Source organism: Amblyomma mixtum, chromosome 9 (genome assembly GCF_055824585.1).
Source record: "Amblyomma mixtum isolate Tamu chromosome 9, ASM5582458v1, whole genome shotgun sequence".
In the NCBI taxonomy this organism is placed as follows: domain Eukaryota; kingdom Metazoa; phylum Arthropoda; class Arachnida; order Ixodida; family Ixodidae; genus Amblyomma; species Amblyomma mixtum.
The window spans coordinates 28,741,140-28,757,798 of NC_143020.1; the positions used below are offsets into that span (position 1 = coordinate 28,741,140).

Below are 16,659 nucleotides of genomic sequence, written 5' to 3' on the forward strand. Positions count from 1 at the left end.
GTGATATAAAGTGCGTTCTCTGCTCTTCCAGGTCTGCGTCCGAGGTATGTGCAGGGGTGACCTTAAAGGAAAAGGAAATCGCCGTCAGAAAATTCAGTCCCCTCGACCTCCAGCAACCTCGAAGCGAACCACCAGAACCACCACAACAACCACAACCACAACAACAACCACTACTACCAAAGCCACAAGGCGGTGGTGGTGGAATTGGTATTATAACAATTAATGAAGACTTTCCGGCAACTTTCCGTCAAGGATTATTCATATGTGGAAATACTGGTGTAAATATTAAGGAAGATATACTTTGGCCGATCTGATAGTGCGCAGCTGAATAGTTTTTGAAGGCAAAAGGGCCAGAGTGGTAATAAATTTGGTAGCATTTATTCTGACTCACTGATATGTCATTTTTCTGTGCATGCAGTTACCTCGCAAACTATTCTCTACTGCTGGATGTCAGAACTTACGAATCAATCGTGTGTGATTCCTGCTAAAGGACGCAGTTCATAAAGTGTAAAGCTCATCTCTTTGAACAAAAGGTAAAGATGGCGTGGTTCCATAGAGTGTCCGCAATTTTTCGCATGCGATGTCTGCTCAAGCGCTGCTAGAATTACTGCATGACAGAATAAGGTGGGAACTCGGAATGAATGGTTCGCGGTCAATGGTGAAAGTGAATAAATAAGCGGACAATTCTAGATAAGATCTAACGTTCTAAGGCAGACAGCCCATTTCGCGAATCAAGGCAAAATTCATCGCATAGGAGCACTATCAGAGACATTCCGCAGGACAAGTTTTGAGCACTTATGAATCGCAACACAAAATATTCAGGGGGCACTTTGGCTCTCTAAAGTGCTGCAAGGCGAAGGCCTTTCCAGGCGCACTGTTTTACATTGAATGCGAGGCTGTTTGTGCTGTACTAGTGCTTTATTTCAATACACACTTTGACTGCCGACTTTGACTGCTTCTTTAGCACGACTCTCTCTCTGCTTCGATGAGTTCAGTTGTATACATGGCTCTGTTCACCTACGGACGCCTTACGCCCCTTTTCCGAGCGGACGACAACTATTTTATTAGTTTTCGTGCGCTCCAAAAGGGGGCGTCAGGCATCCGTGGATGACCTCGTTGCTTCGAATCCGCGCGCTCTGGCGTCATAACAATTTCGACCAACCGAAAAGCGTGACACCTCTGCTGACAAACTTCTGCTGACAACCTTCTGTCGACCACCTTCTTCGACAGCGATGAGGCATTAAAGGCTTTGCCTTAATAAACATCTAACGGCGAGCTGCAAGGCGATGATGTTTCCTTGCATCACAGTGTGATCAGTTGCCGTTGTCGGTGTATGTCGCTAAGCGAGTTGTTATATTCTTGAGCAGGAATGAGATTATCTTTCTTTATTACACACAAACAGAGAAGGACAAAAGAAAAAGAGAGAAAGAAAGAAAGGAAGAAATAAACAAAGAAAAGAAGAAAAAAAATTCTCTGCCTCTCCCGTAACCGAGAGTAGAGTAAGCATGAAATGTTTACGGGCCTAATGTCATCTCGGTGGACACCCGAACCGCACCGTACAGGAAGGGAGGAACGCCACCACCCGTTCAGCGCGATGCCTTGCCATTTGAACGCAAGGTTTTTTGAGGAAAGGAAATGGCGCAGTAATTCTCTGCCATCTCGGTGGACAGCCGAACCGCGCCGTAATGGAAGGGAGGAACGCCACCACCCGTTCGGCGCGATGCCTTGCCCTTTGAACGCAGCGCTTCTCCCCCGGATCACGTATGACAATGAAGTGTAACGTGGCATTTATGTGCTTTTTGCACGCGTTATTAGAAATCGGAAATTATAATTCCGTGCATTATCAAACCCACAGCTCCACTGATATCTTGATAAACATTGAGAAGGCACTGGCAGCAGTTATTTTTTGTCTCGTTTGGAGACCAACCGGCGCTTGCATGCCGGTCGCGTAGGAGGGCTTAGAGAGTCGTTAAATCTCGTTAAGTCTCGTACGGTGCCCGGATGTTCTCGTTTCAGAGCCCGGATGACTGGAATTCAGTGCCCGGATGAGTGGATTTCAGTGCCCGGATGAGTGGATTTCAGTGCCCGGATAACTGGAATTCAGTGCCCGGATGACTGGAATTCAGTGCCCGGATAACTGGAATTCAGTGCCCGGATAACTGGATTTCAGTGCCCGGATGAGTGGATCTCGGTCTCGGCGTGACGTCACCACACTGCCGACAACGGGAGCTAAAAGCATTTCATGCTTAAAAGAAAGGAAGGGAGAAAGAAAGTTGAAGACACACAAGCGTTGTCTCACAAGCAGTACTTCACAGCTGGGGCAGTTACAGGGGCCTTTCTATTGCGAAGCGTCGCCGCAGATAGCCTGGGGTCACTAGACCAGGCCTTGGTTGCCATCTGGAGGTCACGTGATGGTTAGAGATAGAAGGGCACGTGATTGTCATGTGGTTGCGGGTCATCATGCTACCAGCGCCCTCATGTGAGCGGGCTCCTGTAGCGAGGTTGTTGTAGACAGGGTGTCGAACCGGAACCTAGCCTGAACCCAAAACCGTGACCGAACCCAAATTTTCACCCCGAACCAGAACCGAACCGAGCCCATATTTTTTTCGCCATCTTGGAACTGAACCCGAAACGGAATGATTCAAAGAAACCGTTCCGAACCGGTTCGGAACTCGGTTCACCCTCACTTCTTTTTGCAACCCGGCATAGCTTTTTTTAAAGAACAAATGAGATGCTCTAGCAAGTAGGTTTACCCATCCGAAGCTGTCTGTGCTGGAAAGTGCGCAAAATGGCACCCAGTATGAGGTACAACAAAACTGAATGAAGTCTGGTGTCTGGGAAGAAGCCTAGTGGACGCTTCTATTATATAGAAGCTCCAATTGTATGGCATTGTAGGTAAGGTTTCTGTGAAATCTTGAGTTATTACCCCTTTCATTTTACATGCTTAAGTATCGTTTGAATAAAATTGTTAGCACTGCACTAACTCAATAAAGAACTGTAGACACCAAATTTTTTCTCGTGTGTTTTCTTCTTTCAAACGATGCAGTCGACATTGATATACATAGAGCCCCGTGATATTCGCCTATGGCCAATAAATAATTTATGTTTGAATTATTTTTTGACGCTGTTTCCGTTTCATCAACGTATCGATGGCTGCGACATGTAGAGTTAAATTTAGGTTACCTAAGGCACGAAAAAAACGGCCGTATAGCTGCTAATACGTCGTTTGTTGTAATTCTAGCTCTTGAAGCAAGCTGATTTATATGCAGTAGTGAGTCAAACAACGTATCATCGTTTATATTACAGCTTTTTCGCGCCTCACGTGACCTAGAAATCAACTACACGCCACACCGATCGTTCAGGTGATGAAACGCAAACAGCACGGGAGAATAAATTCTTTCCTAAGTTATTCAGCGACTGTAGGCGTATACCAGACTGGGATCTATGTGTTCTAATATATAGGGCATGATTTTAAAGCAGAAAACACGCAATACAATTAGTTGTAGATAGTTATTTGAGCCCCGATTGAGAACACCTCCCCATTCTTTGCGTAATTTAGTTTTGCTTAGAAGCCATTTCTGCTATCTTCCTGCTCTCCGGAATGCAGCCACCACTACGTGACATCTGGTGGAGGTACTAAGGTTTGTCCCTGTCGCCCTCACCCCCGGTGAGGTCAACATCCGCAAGGAGTCTACGAGTACATGTATCAAAAACAGTATGTGTCGAACCGCCTTTCGCGCTCACCATCGCCGTCTGCGTCGCGTTTATTGTTGCCACGCCACAGCTATGCAGCCGCGGCACATGGAAGGTCTCCCACCTCCGTAGGGGAAACTAAAGAGAGCAACCTATGGAGCTGAAGTCGCTCAAGAGCGAAACGCTGAAGATCCTCGAACGACCATAATCCCCGAAGATGCCACTCCTTACAAGCCGACAGTGCATCAGTGACAACCTCGACCATCACGCGCACCGTCTTCAAAATGACGCCGCCACCCAGAACAGCTTCGAAGACGCGCCCTACTCACGATTCATTTAGATGAAGCCATGACCAGACGCCGAGGACGGCGTGCAGCGCAAGAGCGAGGACATCCGTCTTAGAAGTGGTTATCGACGGCCGGAAAGTTACCGCTGCAGTCGACACAGGTGACGATTACACGGGGATGAATAGAAAATTCGCCGCGCAGTTGAGGAAAGTCATGACCGCTTGGCACGGCCCACAAATTCGCACCGCAGGGGGCTACCTCATTACGCCATCGGGACGATGCACAGCGCGTGCGACTGTCAAGGAACACACCTATCCTGCGACCTTCGTAGTGATGCGGCAATGTTCCCGCGAAGTGATTTTGGGTATGGATTTCCTTAATGAGCATCAGGCCATCATCGACCTGCGATTCATTGTGATCCCTCTTTCGACGGACGAGGCCATTTCTTTGATGAGAGCTCTGCCACCGTAATCGCCACTGTAAGCGCCACAAAAGCTAATAACACTGAAGCCGTCATCGAGGGGAACATAAAATTGCTTATAGACCGAGGCATCGGCATCGCAAGAGGCATTGAACATTTCGGCAAAGGCCGAGCTGAAGTACGGCTGACTAACTTCCGACATACGTGACTTCTTCGACCTTTCTGACTCATCCGGAGAAGATTCGCCTGACCAAGAGAACTCGCCCACTTTCGATATCAACCCAGCTCTGCCCCGGAACTGACAGGACGAGTTGCGTAATCTGCTTCGCAACTACAGCGAATGCTCCTCGTCGTCGCTGAATGTCCGACCGACGCCAATTGCTAAGCATCGCATTATAACCGGTCAGCACGCCTGGCCTCTCCAGCAAAGCCACTACCGCGTTTCGCCGCGAGAACGACAAGCCATCTGGAACCAAATAGAAGAAATGCTTCGTGACGCGACTGAACAAAACCGTTGCCGATATGCTCGTCATGTATGTCGATGCCGACCACAAGACCTGGGACGTCATCCTGTTTTACATCGCCTTCGCCTACAACATGACAGTGCAGGAGACCACCCAGATGACGCCTTTTAGGCTCGTCCATGGCAGGGAGAAAACGCTAGACGCCATACTTCCCAATGTCACCGAAGAAGATAACGTCGACGTCGCCGCCTACCTTCAAAAATGATAAGTCCCAAGACTTGCCCGACTACTGATCAAAGACCAGCAGCGGACCGACGCCAGTCGCTACAACCTACGAAGACGCAATCCGGAATGGACCGAGTCTAGGTCTTCAGACAGCGGCGGCTTCCATTCGCCGCCGCTGTTTGAGTGAATGCTTTTACGCCGTTATTTCAGGCCGTACAAGGTTCTTCGTCGGCTAGGTGAACTGGACTATGAAGTCGCCCCTGAAGAAATGACTGCGTCCCAGCAGTGCTGCGCACGACCAGAAGTTGTCCATGCCATCCGTCTAAAGCCCTATTATGCGCGCTAAAGGACACCGTGTTTCCTCACTCGGCGTTTTTTTTTTAACATTCCGTTGAATTTGTTTCTAGTCGCATTATTCAGTTTAAAGCATCGGGTCGGTGGTTTTAAGAGGGAAGTTAGTGTTTGCATTTTCATTCTTCAAAACTTCCAGCACGCTGCTTTATCGCTTTGTTATTGATGCAGGACGCGACGAGTTTCATCTCTATTGATCGAATCCAGGCGGACCCGATTCTACGTTGTTCCAGAACATTGTAGCAACATTGGACGCCGTATCTCGAAAGTTCGCTATCAGTTTTAAATTGGGCGTGGCCGTGAGGGGCAAACTTTCTGTTTGATGACCGCCAAGCTCGCTTGTTGCTACATCGCCGCCGATTGCTTCAGTGAATTGTGGGCGCAAGTTAGACCAGATAAACAGTTTTGTTTAGACACCAGTTGCACTGTCTATCTGCTCTCAGGATTGCAATCACCACTAAGTGACAATATGTTTTGATTTGTCGAGAGATAAAGTCAAGTGCTCTGAGCTACACCAGCAAGTTTATAAAGCACCTATTTGGGGCAGTAAACAAGAAATGACGTGATATTTCCAAACATACAACTTTTCCTGAGTATTTTCCCTTCTTCTAACAAAGCGATGACTGGAACACTGTAGAAATTCTTTTTTGGCATTCAATAGGTTACTGTGCATACCACCACGCTGACAGCTGCATTCAACAAAACGTTGGTAGTGCACTGTAAACGATGGATTTAGCCCTACCTGAAGAGGTTGCCTTTCGCTTCATTCGTCCATGCTCGTGAAGAAGCTCTGATGGCTATGCAGGGCAAGCTAGGCAGGAAAAGAAAAGAGATGGGTGTTTGTCCCCATACTGTTGGGAGAGAGTTCTGAGAACTAGCGTCCCCGCAGCCTGACTTCAACTTCCCCCTCCGCATCTCTATCAAGGACAGCCCACTCCCCACGGCATGAGAACAAAGAACCGTCTCTATCCCTTTCCTGCCTAGCCTCTGCTGCATAGCCATGGAAAGCAGTCCGCAAGTATAGGTAGTTTTATTATTATAGGAGAGCGCTTAACTTCACTATGGACAAAACAGACGAAACAACACGAGACGCCGAGAGCAAACTATCAAGTGAGTTTAATTTCGAAGGGGTTCTTATTTATACAAACCTAACCGTGAGAAAACGAAAACACAGACGAAAAGCAAAACCAGCAAAAACGAAGCAGTAATGACCCATCCGGAACATGGCTCAACCTTCTTGCACAAGTCGTGCTTGACCATCTTAAGCTGCCAAAAACAGTTTTTCTTTTTTGGTAAAAGTCACAGACGGGTTGCTTACCTACCCACCATCGATTTTTCCTGAAGCTATACAAAAGGCCTCTCTATAAATAAGAGCCCCATTCGAAAATAAACTCAGTTAATTGTGTGCGCTCGATGACTCGTGTTGTTTAAATTAAGCGCTCCGCTATAATAATGAAAGACCAACAAGCCTTTTTAAAGCACTGCTGAAGTATAGCTAGGCTCTGTGCTTCAGGGGAATCTGTTATACCAACCAAATGCCCTGATAAGGGGCTTCCATTCCAGAACATTTGATGGTTACAAGCGTGCTAGCGGGTTACAGTATAATCCTCAATGCTTAAGTATAACCCCCCCCCCCCCCCTTGACTGTGTATATAAAACTATTCACACCTTTTCGAGAGGCGATCAATGCTCACAGTGCTTTCTTACCGTACTGATGCGTCTGTGCATGTGTACATTGCAATCTAATAGGCACTTTCTTGAGTCCCAAGACTCGGTATGACCGGTGTGGTGCGGATGTTAGTTAATATTTGCACGCATCTTTGAAAGGAAAACTTATAATACGGTTCATGTGGTTGGCGGTGAAAATAGAGATAACTTCTTTCTGCTACCACTCTCTATGTGTGAATGTGTGCATGTGTGCACACATGAATGTGTGAGTGTGTGCAGAAATTTATGAAGAATGCATCGCCCTGAAGGGAGGGGGGGGCAATAGTTTACTAACGAAACTTTCGTTGAGTGCGTGGAAATCGCGACTTTCGAATTGAGTTCATTGTAAAAGGACAGCCGTTTTTTTTTGTACCACCGTACATAACCTCAACTGTCATTCTCCGGCTGACGACATCTGCCTTTTTTTTTTCAGGGACCCATCGTGGACGAGGGCAGGTTGTTCAGCGTTACTGACCTCTTCCCGTTATTTCTTGCTGCATGTGTGCGTTTCATTCGTGCCTTCCTCATCCAGGGCACCGCTGTGGCAATAGCGTTCAACTGCTGATCCGAAAGCCGCTGGTTGAGTTTCGAGCGTGGCGGCCTCTTTACGATGAATGTGATGTGCAAACAATTTACCGAACGTTCCAACATCCACATCGTTATGAGCCTAACTACGTCCACCCCATGACAAAGGCCCCTCTTATAGCTCTCCATGGAAAGCTATACTGCACCAACTACCTCATTGCCGGAAACTTTTTAATAGTCGGCACACCTCACTTTCTGCCGCTCCCTGCCTCGCTCTGTCTTCTCTTGGAATACAGTGTGTTACTCTTAAAGCGTTAAGAGGCGCTTCGCGGACTAGTAGGTTATGCAGCACCTTTAAGTTAACAGCGCAGTCGAGGCACACACACAGAGGACACACACACAGAGTGAGGACGAACTCTACGCTATCAACTGAAGGATTTATTTCCGCGACATCGGGTAGAAATACGCAGATTACTGGAAAAAGATTCAGAGCGCCCCTGCCAAGAACTAAAATACAACAACGAAACCACATTCTCAGGACAGAGCAAGACAATGATTATGCTTTCCCCAGAAGTGACAACTCCTTGTGCAGCTATGTGATTGAAGGGGTGCTGAGATACAAATTCCTCATAGTTGCAATCTTCATTGCCTCTATTATTTCTCGCGTGCATTTGCCACCATTTCTTGCAACTACTGCTGAATTGCATAGTTTTCCTATTTTTTTGCTTCTTCGCAATCTCGGCAATGAATACCGAGGCAACCAGATTTTGCTTGTGAAGTGTTGTAACGGTGCTCCTTTAATCTTTCATTAGGACACCGAGCAGTGTGCCCTACATATTGCCCGCCGAAGGACAGCAGAATAGACCGGTTTCACAAAGCCTACTGCGTATGCGTGCATTTGCCGAAAGCAGTCGAGCGCCATCTTGACTGTAGTCCTCCGCGGCGTCGTCTGCAAAGCAATGCACCTTATTTGGCGCTTTGATTGACATTAGATTCGGTCGCAGCAGCTTTCTTCCGTGTCATCAATTGCGGTCAGCTAAAGGGGGCAATAGCGGCGACGACGCTGCGGTTGTTGCTCAAACCTTCGTGTTTAACTGCTGCAGGTGGCGATGAAAATGTGCTCAACCGTCACTCTCCGCTGATTTTTGCCACCAAAACATTTTTAGGCAAAGTGATGTTTGCATTTGAACATCCTCAGACAGTGCTCACGTTTGTTGCCATTTCATTTTTTCCTGTTATTTTTTACGATATCTGCCAGTCACAGAATGTTTGTCTTTATTTTTTCTTTATACTTTTTGCTTAAAAATGACCCTGTGGTTGTTTTATTTGTCAAATAGCATAAATACATTAACGAAATGCTTGGTGGCTAACCAGTAAGAGAGTACAAAGTACAGCCGGCCAAATCTTTAGCTGGCGTGCGCGACGGCCGCTTTTTCCGCTCTCATACGCTTTGCGACGAAGCAAACTTGCGGAAAGCTCAATATTAAGAAAGGGCTTAGTGAGCGTGTGCTTAGATTTGATATTTTCTCAAGTTTGCTCCGTCATAAGCTGTAGGAGCACGGAAAACGCGGCCATCACGCACGCCAGCTAAAGATTTGGCCGGCTGTACCTATGACGTTTTGCTGTTCAGAATTGACAAATGCGCGTGTTCAGTGTAAAATAAGTAAACGAGGAGCAGATTGAGGGGGGTTTAGTGCGCCAGATTCGGGAAGAATGGTTTTCATACTTGCGACCAATAAGTCGATTTTTGAGGGGATTGTTGTGACACTCATTTATTTTTTATTTAGTATAATGCAATCTTTACTGCCAGGGCGCCTCCTGTGCGACTTACTTTCACTGTTTACACAGTATGAGTCTTAACACGCTAATTGTTGGGTAGACACTAAATGGTAGTTTTTTTATTTTTGAAAAAATTGAATAAGTCGAGGTTGATTCTCTGGAAAAAAATTGCATGTTACTAAAATGTAATGACCGAACACCGCTGTATACAAAACAGATGTTATTCTTCCCTTCCACGATTTTAAGTTCAAACTGTCTCATTTTATGGAATCGAGAAAGCACAGAGCTGCTGAGACTTCAGGTACGAAGATTGATTACGCGCATCAAGCACACACGCATTGTGGGCTCCTGAATACAACAGTAGAATCTCTAAGTGTTCTACGTCCACAACCTTACATGGGAGCAGGAATGGTGTAATGACTGCTTGGCGAAGCTGCAGAAAAGTAAATTCGACCGCCTCTTTCTGTTGGCAGTATTAGCCTTACCCTCAAAAGTGAATGGCTTTTAAAAGGCTTTTCTGATCTTCAGGCCTTAAAAATTCACCGTTTATCAATGTACGCAGGTTAACAGGCACGCGGCGACGGCGAAATGTGCAGAAGAGGGCTTCTTTGCTGCCTCTCATGACCAGCTTCAGTGTTCGAATTTGAGGAAGTTTTGTTCTCTTGGAGAATACATAACATCCAGCGCCCTCTACTTCGCGCGGCTCTCGAAATACATAACACCCCTCATTCGAGCCCACATGTACCACGAAGCCATCATTCATGTAGAGGAACATCGTGCGGCCACTCAAGCAGGAGTTCTCTCGCAGCGTAAACAAGATATGAACTTGTGACGTAGTAGCAGAGCGGCAGATGGCAACGCTCGGCGATGCGGTTACAAACACGTCGATAATAAAAGTGCTAGATGTGTTCGCTAATGACAATGTTAATCCTGCGCACGGTGCGATTTTCGCCCCTCCGGTGACGTCATTGTACTGATCTTTGTTACTCGCGAACGTACGCTAAGAACCACGCCGACGCGGCCGCCGCCTTGAGTGCCACAACTACCAGAGCGCACCGTAGCAGTTGCGTAGCGCAACTGTTGGTGAAACCGGTCTATGAAATAAACAACTGCTTGTGCACAAGCGAAGAAGTGATGGGGGCGAAATTCTGCACGTTAAAGAACCCCAGGTGGTCGAAATTCCCGGTGCCCTTAACTACAGGGTACTGTGATAAAGATGAAGTAAGGCAAGTGCGCTGCACGCACTCGCGCGAACGGGAGTAGAGAAGACGATGAAGTAGGAGAATACAGATCCGCTCGACCGTATGCTACGTGTACTGTCCGCATTTCGGACATCCGTCCGGTATGCGCCAACTCATCTATTCAGATTGTCTTCGATGACATCTTTCCAAAACATGCAAAATTAATGCCTTTTCATTTGCTCAGCGGTTTATTGCAGGATTACCTGCTGTGCTTTAAATCTCATGTGCTCATAGCGACAGACGCCTCACAGTGTGAAGAAAAGGCCGGTGTTGGCATTTTCTCCATCTCCCTTGACTGGTCCTTCTCACTCCGCCTTCCCGATTACACCCCTATTTATTTGGCCGAATTTCTAGCAGTGGTCTTAGCGTTGCGCAAATTAAACAGCTCCTTGTCATCTGTCATAATTATGACAGATTCATTATCGTTGTGTTCCTCTCTCACCGCGTCAACAACATCTCAGGCTCTTCGGTTACTCAAATGCTTGGTTCCACCCCACGTGTGTTCATTACGGTTGGTCTGGGTGCCTGGGCACAGAGGAATCCATTTGAATGAGGTTGCTGATACCCTGGCGAAGGCATCTCTTCAAGGCCCAGTCGTATCTGTGCTTCCACCCAGCGCATATATTACCGCGGCCAGGTTTCGCAGGTATCTGCTCTTGAAAGAATTTGCAGCATCAGCTCTGACCTCCTCTTCCGAATTCCGGCATCTCCTTTACCCTTTATCCATCTCCTTTACCCATCCTTTGCAGTAAAGGATGGCGATCACGCAAGCTTGAGGTTTCCTTCACGCGTCTACGTTGTCGCGTGCCTCTTTTAAACTTCTACCTTTATAGATCTGGTCTGGCGGTCTCCCCATTGTGCCCGTTCTGCGGAGAACCCGAAACGATAGATCATTTCTTGTTGACCTGCCGCCGTTTCTCCTCTTTACGGAGCCGCCTGCTGGAGCTTCCGTTACGACAGCTTGGTCTAAGTCTGTCAGCTGGGGTTGCTCTGTCTCTTGGGGCTTCCTCCCTTGGGCACAGCAACTGGAATGTGCTCTCCGCCATGCAAAAATTCCTTACAGACACTAAACGGCTGCCGTCTTAAGCTCTGCTCTTTCTCTTGATCAATATTTCTCTGGAATGATAGCTTTCTGAAACGTGGAATATTTAGCCCCGTTCTCTATTTCAGTCACCGATCTCACAGCATTTGTTAAGCCTATTTCAATTACACATCTGAGATCCTTTCATTTATTTCCTAATTGCTATTATTATCATGATTATTTTATTTTTCCCCACCATTATTTTCTTGTTTAACATTTTGTACACCTATCAGTTGCCGCCTGTGTCTTGGCCAATCCCCCGCAGTGGGTATGCGCCATTATCTAGAGGACAACAACAACAACAACAACTGTTTCATTGCTAATTATCATTACTTACGATACAACATATTTTGGCGACGAGGATGCTGTTTTGATTCGGGACCTTCACGTGGCCTGCTCACCTTCCGTCATGAGCTTTTCGGGGCTTCAGCCACCACCGCCTTTCCTGCCGACTCCTGGTCGTCCTGCCCTTCCATGGGAGCAATGGGAGCTGGCGTTCCGGAATTACATGCTGGCCTCTGGTGCCTCTACTCTGGGCGCGGACAGGCGGAAGGCCATCCTGCTGAACTGCATCAGACTGGAAGGTCAGCGCATTTTTTATACCTTGGCGCCGCCGTCGTCTACTCCAGCGCCTACAGCAGCTGCATCGCACTCCGGTGACGAGGCGCCGCGCCTTGACGAATTTGATGCGGCGATATCCATCCTGTCGGCGCATTACCAATCGTCCGTGAATGTAATCGCCGCACGTCATCGCTTTCGCCGTCGAGTCCAGGCTCCAGGACAGACAACCAATGAGTACGTCGCTGTCCTTCGCAGCCTTGTCGGCGACTGCGGGTTTGGGACCATGGCGGACGATATGATCAGGGACCAGCTGGTGGAGAAGACCTCGAGTTGCCATCTGCGTGAGCGCCTACTCATGGAAGGCTCCTCCTTGACTCTGTCGCGCGCCGTGCTCCTTGCTCGATAGTGCGAGCAAGCTTCCCGTAAATCCAGGGAATTGGCTGAGGAGGACGCTCCAGTACATCGTGTGGGATGCGAGCGCGGATCGAGACAGACACCACCTCCGGCCCATTGCTGCAAGTGCCAAAGTCAACCATCACAACCTGCTGCTGCAATAGCACAGCGCATGTGCTACCGTTGCAGTTCTACGGCCCACCTGGCGAACAACCCTGCATGCCGAGCCCGCAACCGCAAGTGTCGTCGGTGCGGCAAGATGGGCCACTTGGACTCTCCATGCAAGTCGTCCGGCCGTCCTGTTCAAGTTCAGCAAGTTGCAGATACTGCTGACACATCGTCGATGCCGGATGGCTTCAGCAGTGCATCTATTCTCAAAGTTGAAAGTCAAAAAAACGGAATTTTCGCCTCGGTCCTGATTGAAGACAAGTCTATCCGCTTCCTGATTGACAGCGGCTCATCTGTGTCAATTATTTCTGAAGATCTATACCACCGATTCTTCGCTGCAATTTTCCCGCTTAAATCAACTGCAGTTCAACTATTGGACTATTCTAAGTCTCAGATTATAGTCCAAGGGTGTTTTGTTGCCACAGTTCACGACCGTACCGCCTGCATACTGTTGTACGTTGTCTCGGGAGGCACAACGCTGCTGGGTCTGGATTCCATTGCAGCCCTACAAATGAAGATAAAAGGTGCATCGTTGGAATGTCTTTCCATGACACCTGATACGCCTCTGTTACCTCCTGAGCTACGCCCACAATTCGAACATCTCTTCTCCAAGGAACTCGGAGTTGCTCCTCTGCAACCTGTCGCCTTCCCAGAAAAACCTTGGGATGAGGTTGCCATTGATATCGTGGGGCCTTTCGACCAAGCTCCCAGTGGCTGCCGCTTCGCGATTACTCTAATGGATTATTATAGTAAGTGGCCAGAGGTTTTCTTCGCTGATGCCATCACAACTCAAAGCGTTCAAGAATTCCTGCTTGGCCTCTTCGCTCGTGAGGGTTACCCTCAAGAGATTGTCTCTGACCACAGACCTCAATTCTCATCGATGGCCATGCAAACTTTCCTCCGCGAACGGGGGATACGCCATTGCTACTCTTCAGTGTACCATCCCCAAGCTAATGGACTCGTGGAACGATTCAATCGAGTGCTTAAGTCCTATATTCATCTGGCTCTGTGCGAGCGACGCAACCTACGTACAGCTATTGTGGACTACCTCGGTGTCTACCGCTGTACGCCCCATGCCACGACTGGAATTGCACCAGCTGTCCTACTTCATGGCCGGTTGCCTCGCACAAGACTCAACGTCGTAGGACTGCCAGATCAGTCCTTCTCAATGAATCCGACAAAAGCGCTTAAGCTTTTGCGGCAGAGGCTTGAGGAGAAGCAAGCGCAGTACAAGCTTTATGCGGACCAGCGGAGTGGCGCCAAGTGTCGTGATTTTCAGATTGGCCAGTACGTGCGTGTTCGCAAACCAACTGTGCGAGGAAAACTGTCCGCTCGGTTTTCGGAGCCTCGGAAGGTTGTGGAGCACCGTGGACCTGCATCTTATCTGCTGGATGATGTGCGAGTGTGGCACTCGTCCAAGTTTTTTGCGGTTCGCCCAGAAGTAGTTCAGCAGCAACGGTCCTCCCCAGCTCCAGCGGCCCTTTTCGCTGATATTTCGCCGCCTATCGACGGCAACAGAATGCTGCCGCCCAGTCCACAGTCCGGACCCGTGGTCCAGGGTTCTTCTTCGGACGCGCCTTCAATCCATCTGATGCCAGCCGCTCAAGTTAGCTGCCCGGGCCCTTCATCGCACCTGGTTTCGCCCGCTCCGGAATCGGCAGCCGTTCCTCAACCCTCGTGTAGTACAGTACATCCACAGCGGCAACTGCGGCTTCACTTCCTGCGCCGCCTCGCCGAAGTACTTGCAAAAAGAAGGTGCCCGCATGGTTCAAAGACTATGACATCCGCTAGACATTTTGTTTTTTTTTAAGTGCGGCGGAAATGTGATAAAGATGAAGTGTGGCAAGTGCGCTGCACTCACTCGCGCGCACGGGAGTAGAGAAGACGACGAAGTAGGAGAATACAGATCGGCTCGACCGTATGCTACGTGTACTGTTTCATTGCTAATTATCATTACTTACGATACAACAGGTACCTCAGCCTGAGTCGTTATAGTACGTTAAACCCCAATAAACCAATCAAGTCAAAATAGAATACATCCGCAATTTATGTAAGCTCATGGAACTGAATACAAAAACCTCAGTGATGTCTCAACGCAAAAATTAGCGGCCTCTAGGCCTGAATTCAATTATAAATTCTTTTAGAGGCCCTCAGCAGCCTAGACTAGTCTACCCTCGCCTTCTCGACGAACTTTCGCCTGACGGCAAGATGTTCCTGCCCTCATACGATGAGTTGACACTAAACTTGGAAGGAGCATCTATATCTTCGCCCACAGTGCCTTAATGCCTAACAAAATGAATCGGAGGCTTCTGAGTTTTTTCCGAATCATTGCCTAGACCAAGAAACTGTCAGTAAGCTTGAGGCTTCATGTTTTCAGCTGCTTCCATTGTTCAAATTGTTGTGGAGTGATAAAAAAAATTTTATGCAGTAAAAAGAGGCCTCTGTTATGTGATTAACTTATACTAATCGTCGTCATTTAATGAACTGCTAAGTTATGCATGTTCGAGAAGTTGCTAAAGATAAAAATTGGTTTTTGGTTTTTGAGGAAAGCAAGTCGCGCAGTAACTCTCTCACTTCTAGGTGGACACACGAGCAGCGCCGTAAGAGAAAGAGTGAAAGAAGAAAGGAAGAAATAGGTGCCGTAGGGGAGGGCCCCGGAATAATTTCGATCATCTAAAAAAAAACAGCAGATAAAAGGAGCAGATAAAACGCTGTCCAAACTGCAGTCCAAAGCCTGGCGTAAACTTCAATCTAACACCTATCCAAATCCACAATTGTGTAGCTTCTATTCGGAAGGACTCTACTCAGACAAATGCAAACATGCTGACAGCAAAACCGATCTAAATCATAAGATCTGGAACTGCCCACAGTCCCTACCCGCGAGTCAATTCATTACCGACTCTGATCATTGGGAGGCTCTAATGCTCAGCCCCGACCCGGGGACACAGATCAAGCTCCTCCAGCTGGCTGAAGACGCCGCCGCTGTCCAAAGGATAGCGGCCGTCGTTTAAGCGGGGTGCGGCTTCGAGTCACTCCTCTGTATCCGCTGGAAATAAAATTTCACCACCACCTGGGGATCTTTAACCTGCACTGATATACGATAAAAAAAGATACATTTTGTAACGTGCGCTAAAAAATGCACCGTTCTAGTTTTAACTACCTGCTAAAGCCCAGAGAGGAAGTAATTCCGACAGAGCAAAATTTCTTTTATGCATTTTACTAATGCATGTCCAGCTACGTACATTAAAAAGAAGCAATCTAAAAGCGTAAACTAGTATATCTTTGCTGCTGATGATGATTTGGTTTTAATTGCGCGGTGACAACTGTGGCGTAAAAGAGAAACATTTTCACACCATTTCACCCCACAGAAGCCGAGCATCAGGCCATGGGAAAGCTGGCACCCATTGGAAACTGGTGGGTGGCTGGTGGCATTGGAGGTTCGAACCCCGCACTTCTCGCATACGAGGCGCATGCTCAGTCACCCAGGCGACCAGCCGGTGTGCTATTGCTCTGGTACTGAGGACGCAAGGGAAAAAGGTTGGTGATTACGTGGCTTTCTAAAGATGCATCACTTAATATCTGAATGATAGCCGTGAACAATATTAGGAGCTAGTGGTGAGCGATTTTCGTCTGAGCGGCAGAAGATATTTTATAACTAAGCCTTAATCGAGATTTTCCTTTGTCGGAGCTACCGTCAGTAAAGCGGTTGTTGACGCAGTGCCTGAAGCCGTTCGATGACCTTCGCTGGGCAGGACGGCCTTCG

General features: G+C 47.9%; 1 protein-coding gene across 1 annotated transcript in view; it reads left to right on the forward strand.

Moving 5' to 3' along the window:
- The window catches only part of LOC149328615 (venom metalloproteinase BumaMPs1-like), a 33,393-nt gene extending 25,680 nt beyond the window's left edge, over positions 1 to 7,713 (forward strand). The window contains exon 13 of the mRNA XM_089559037.1: positions 7,582 to 7,713. Coding sequence (XP_089415163.1) covers positions 7,582 to 7,713 — 132 coding nt within the window. The remainder of the gene's footprint in view (positions 1 to 7,581) is intronic.
- The last annotated feature ends 8,946 nt before the right edge of the window (positions 7,714 to 16,659 follow it).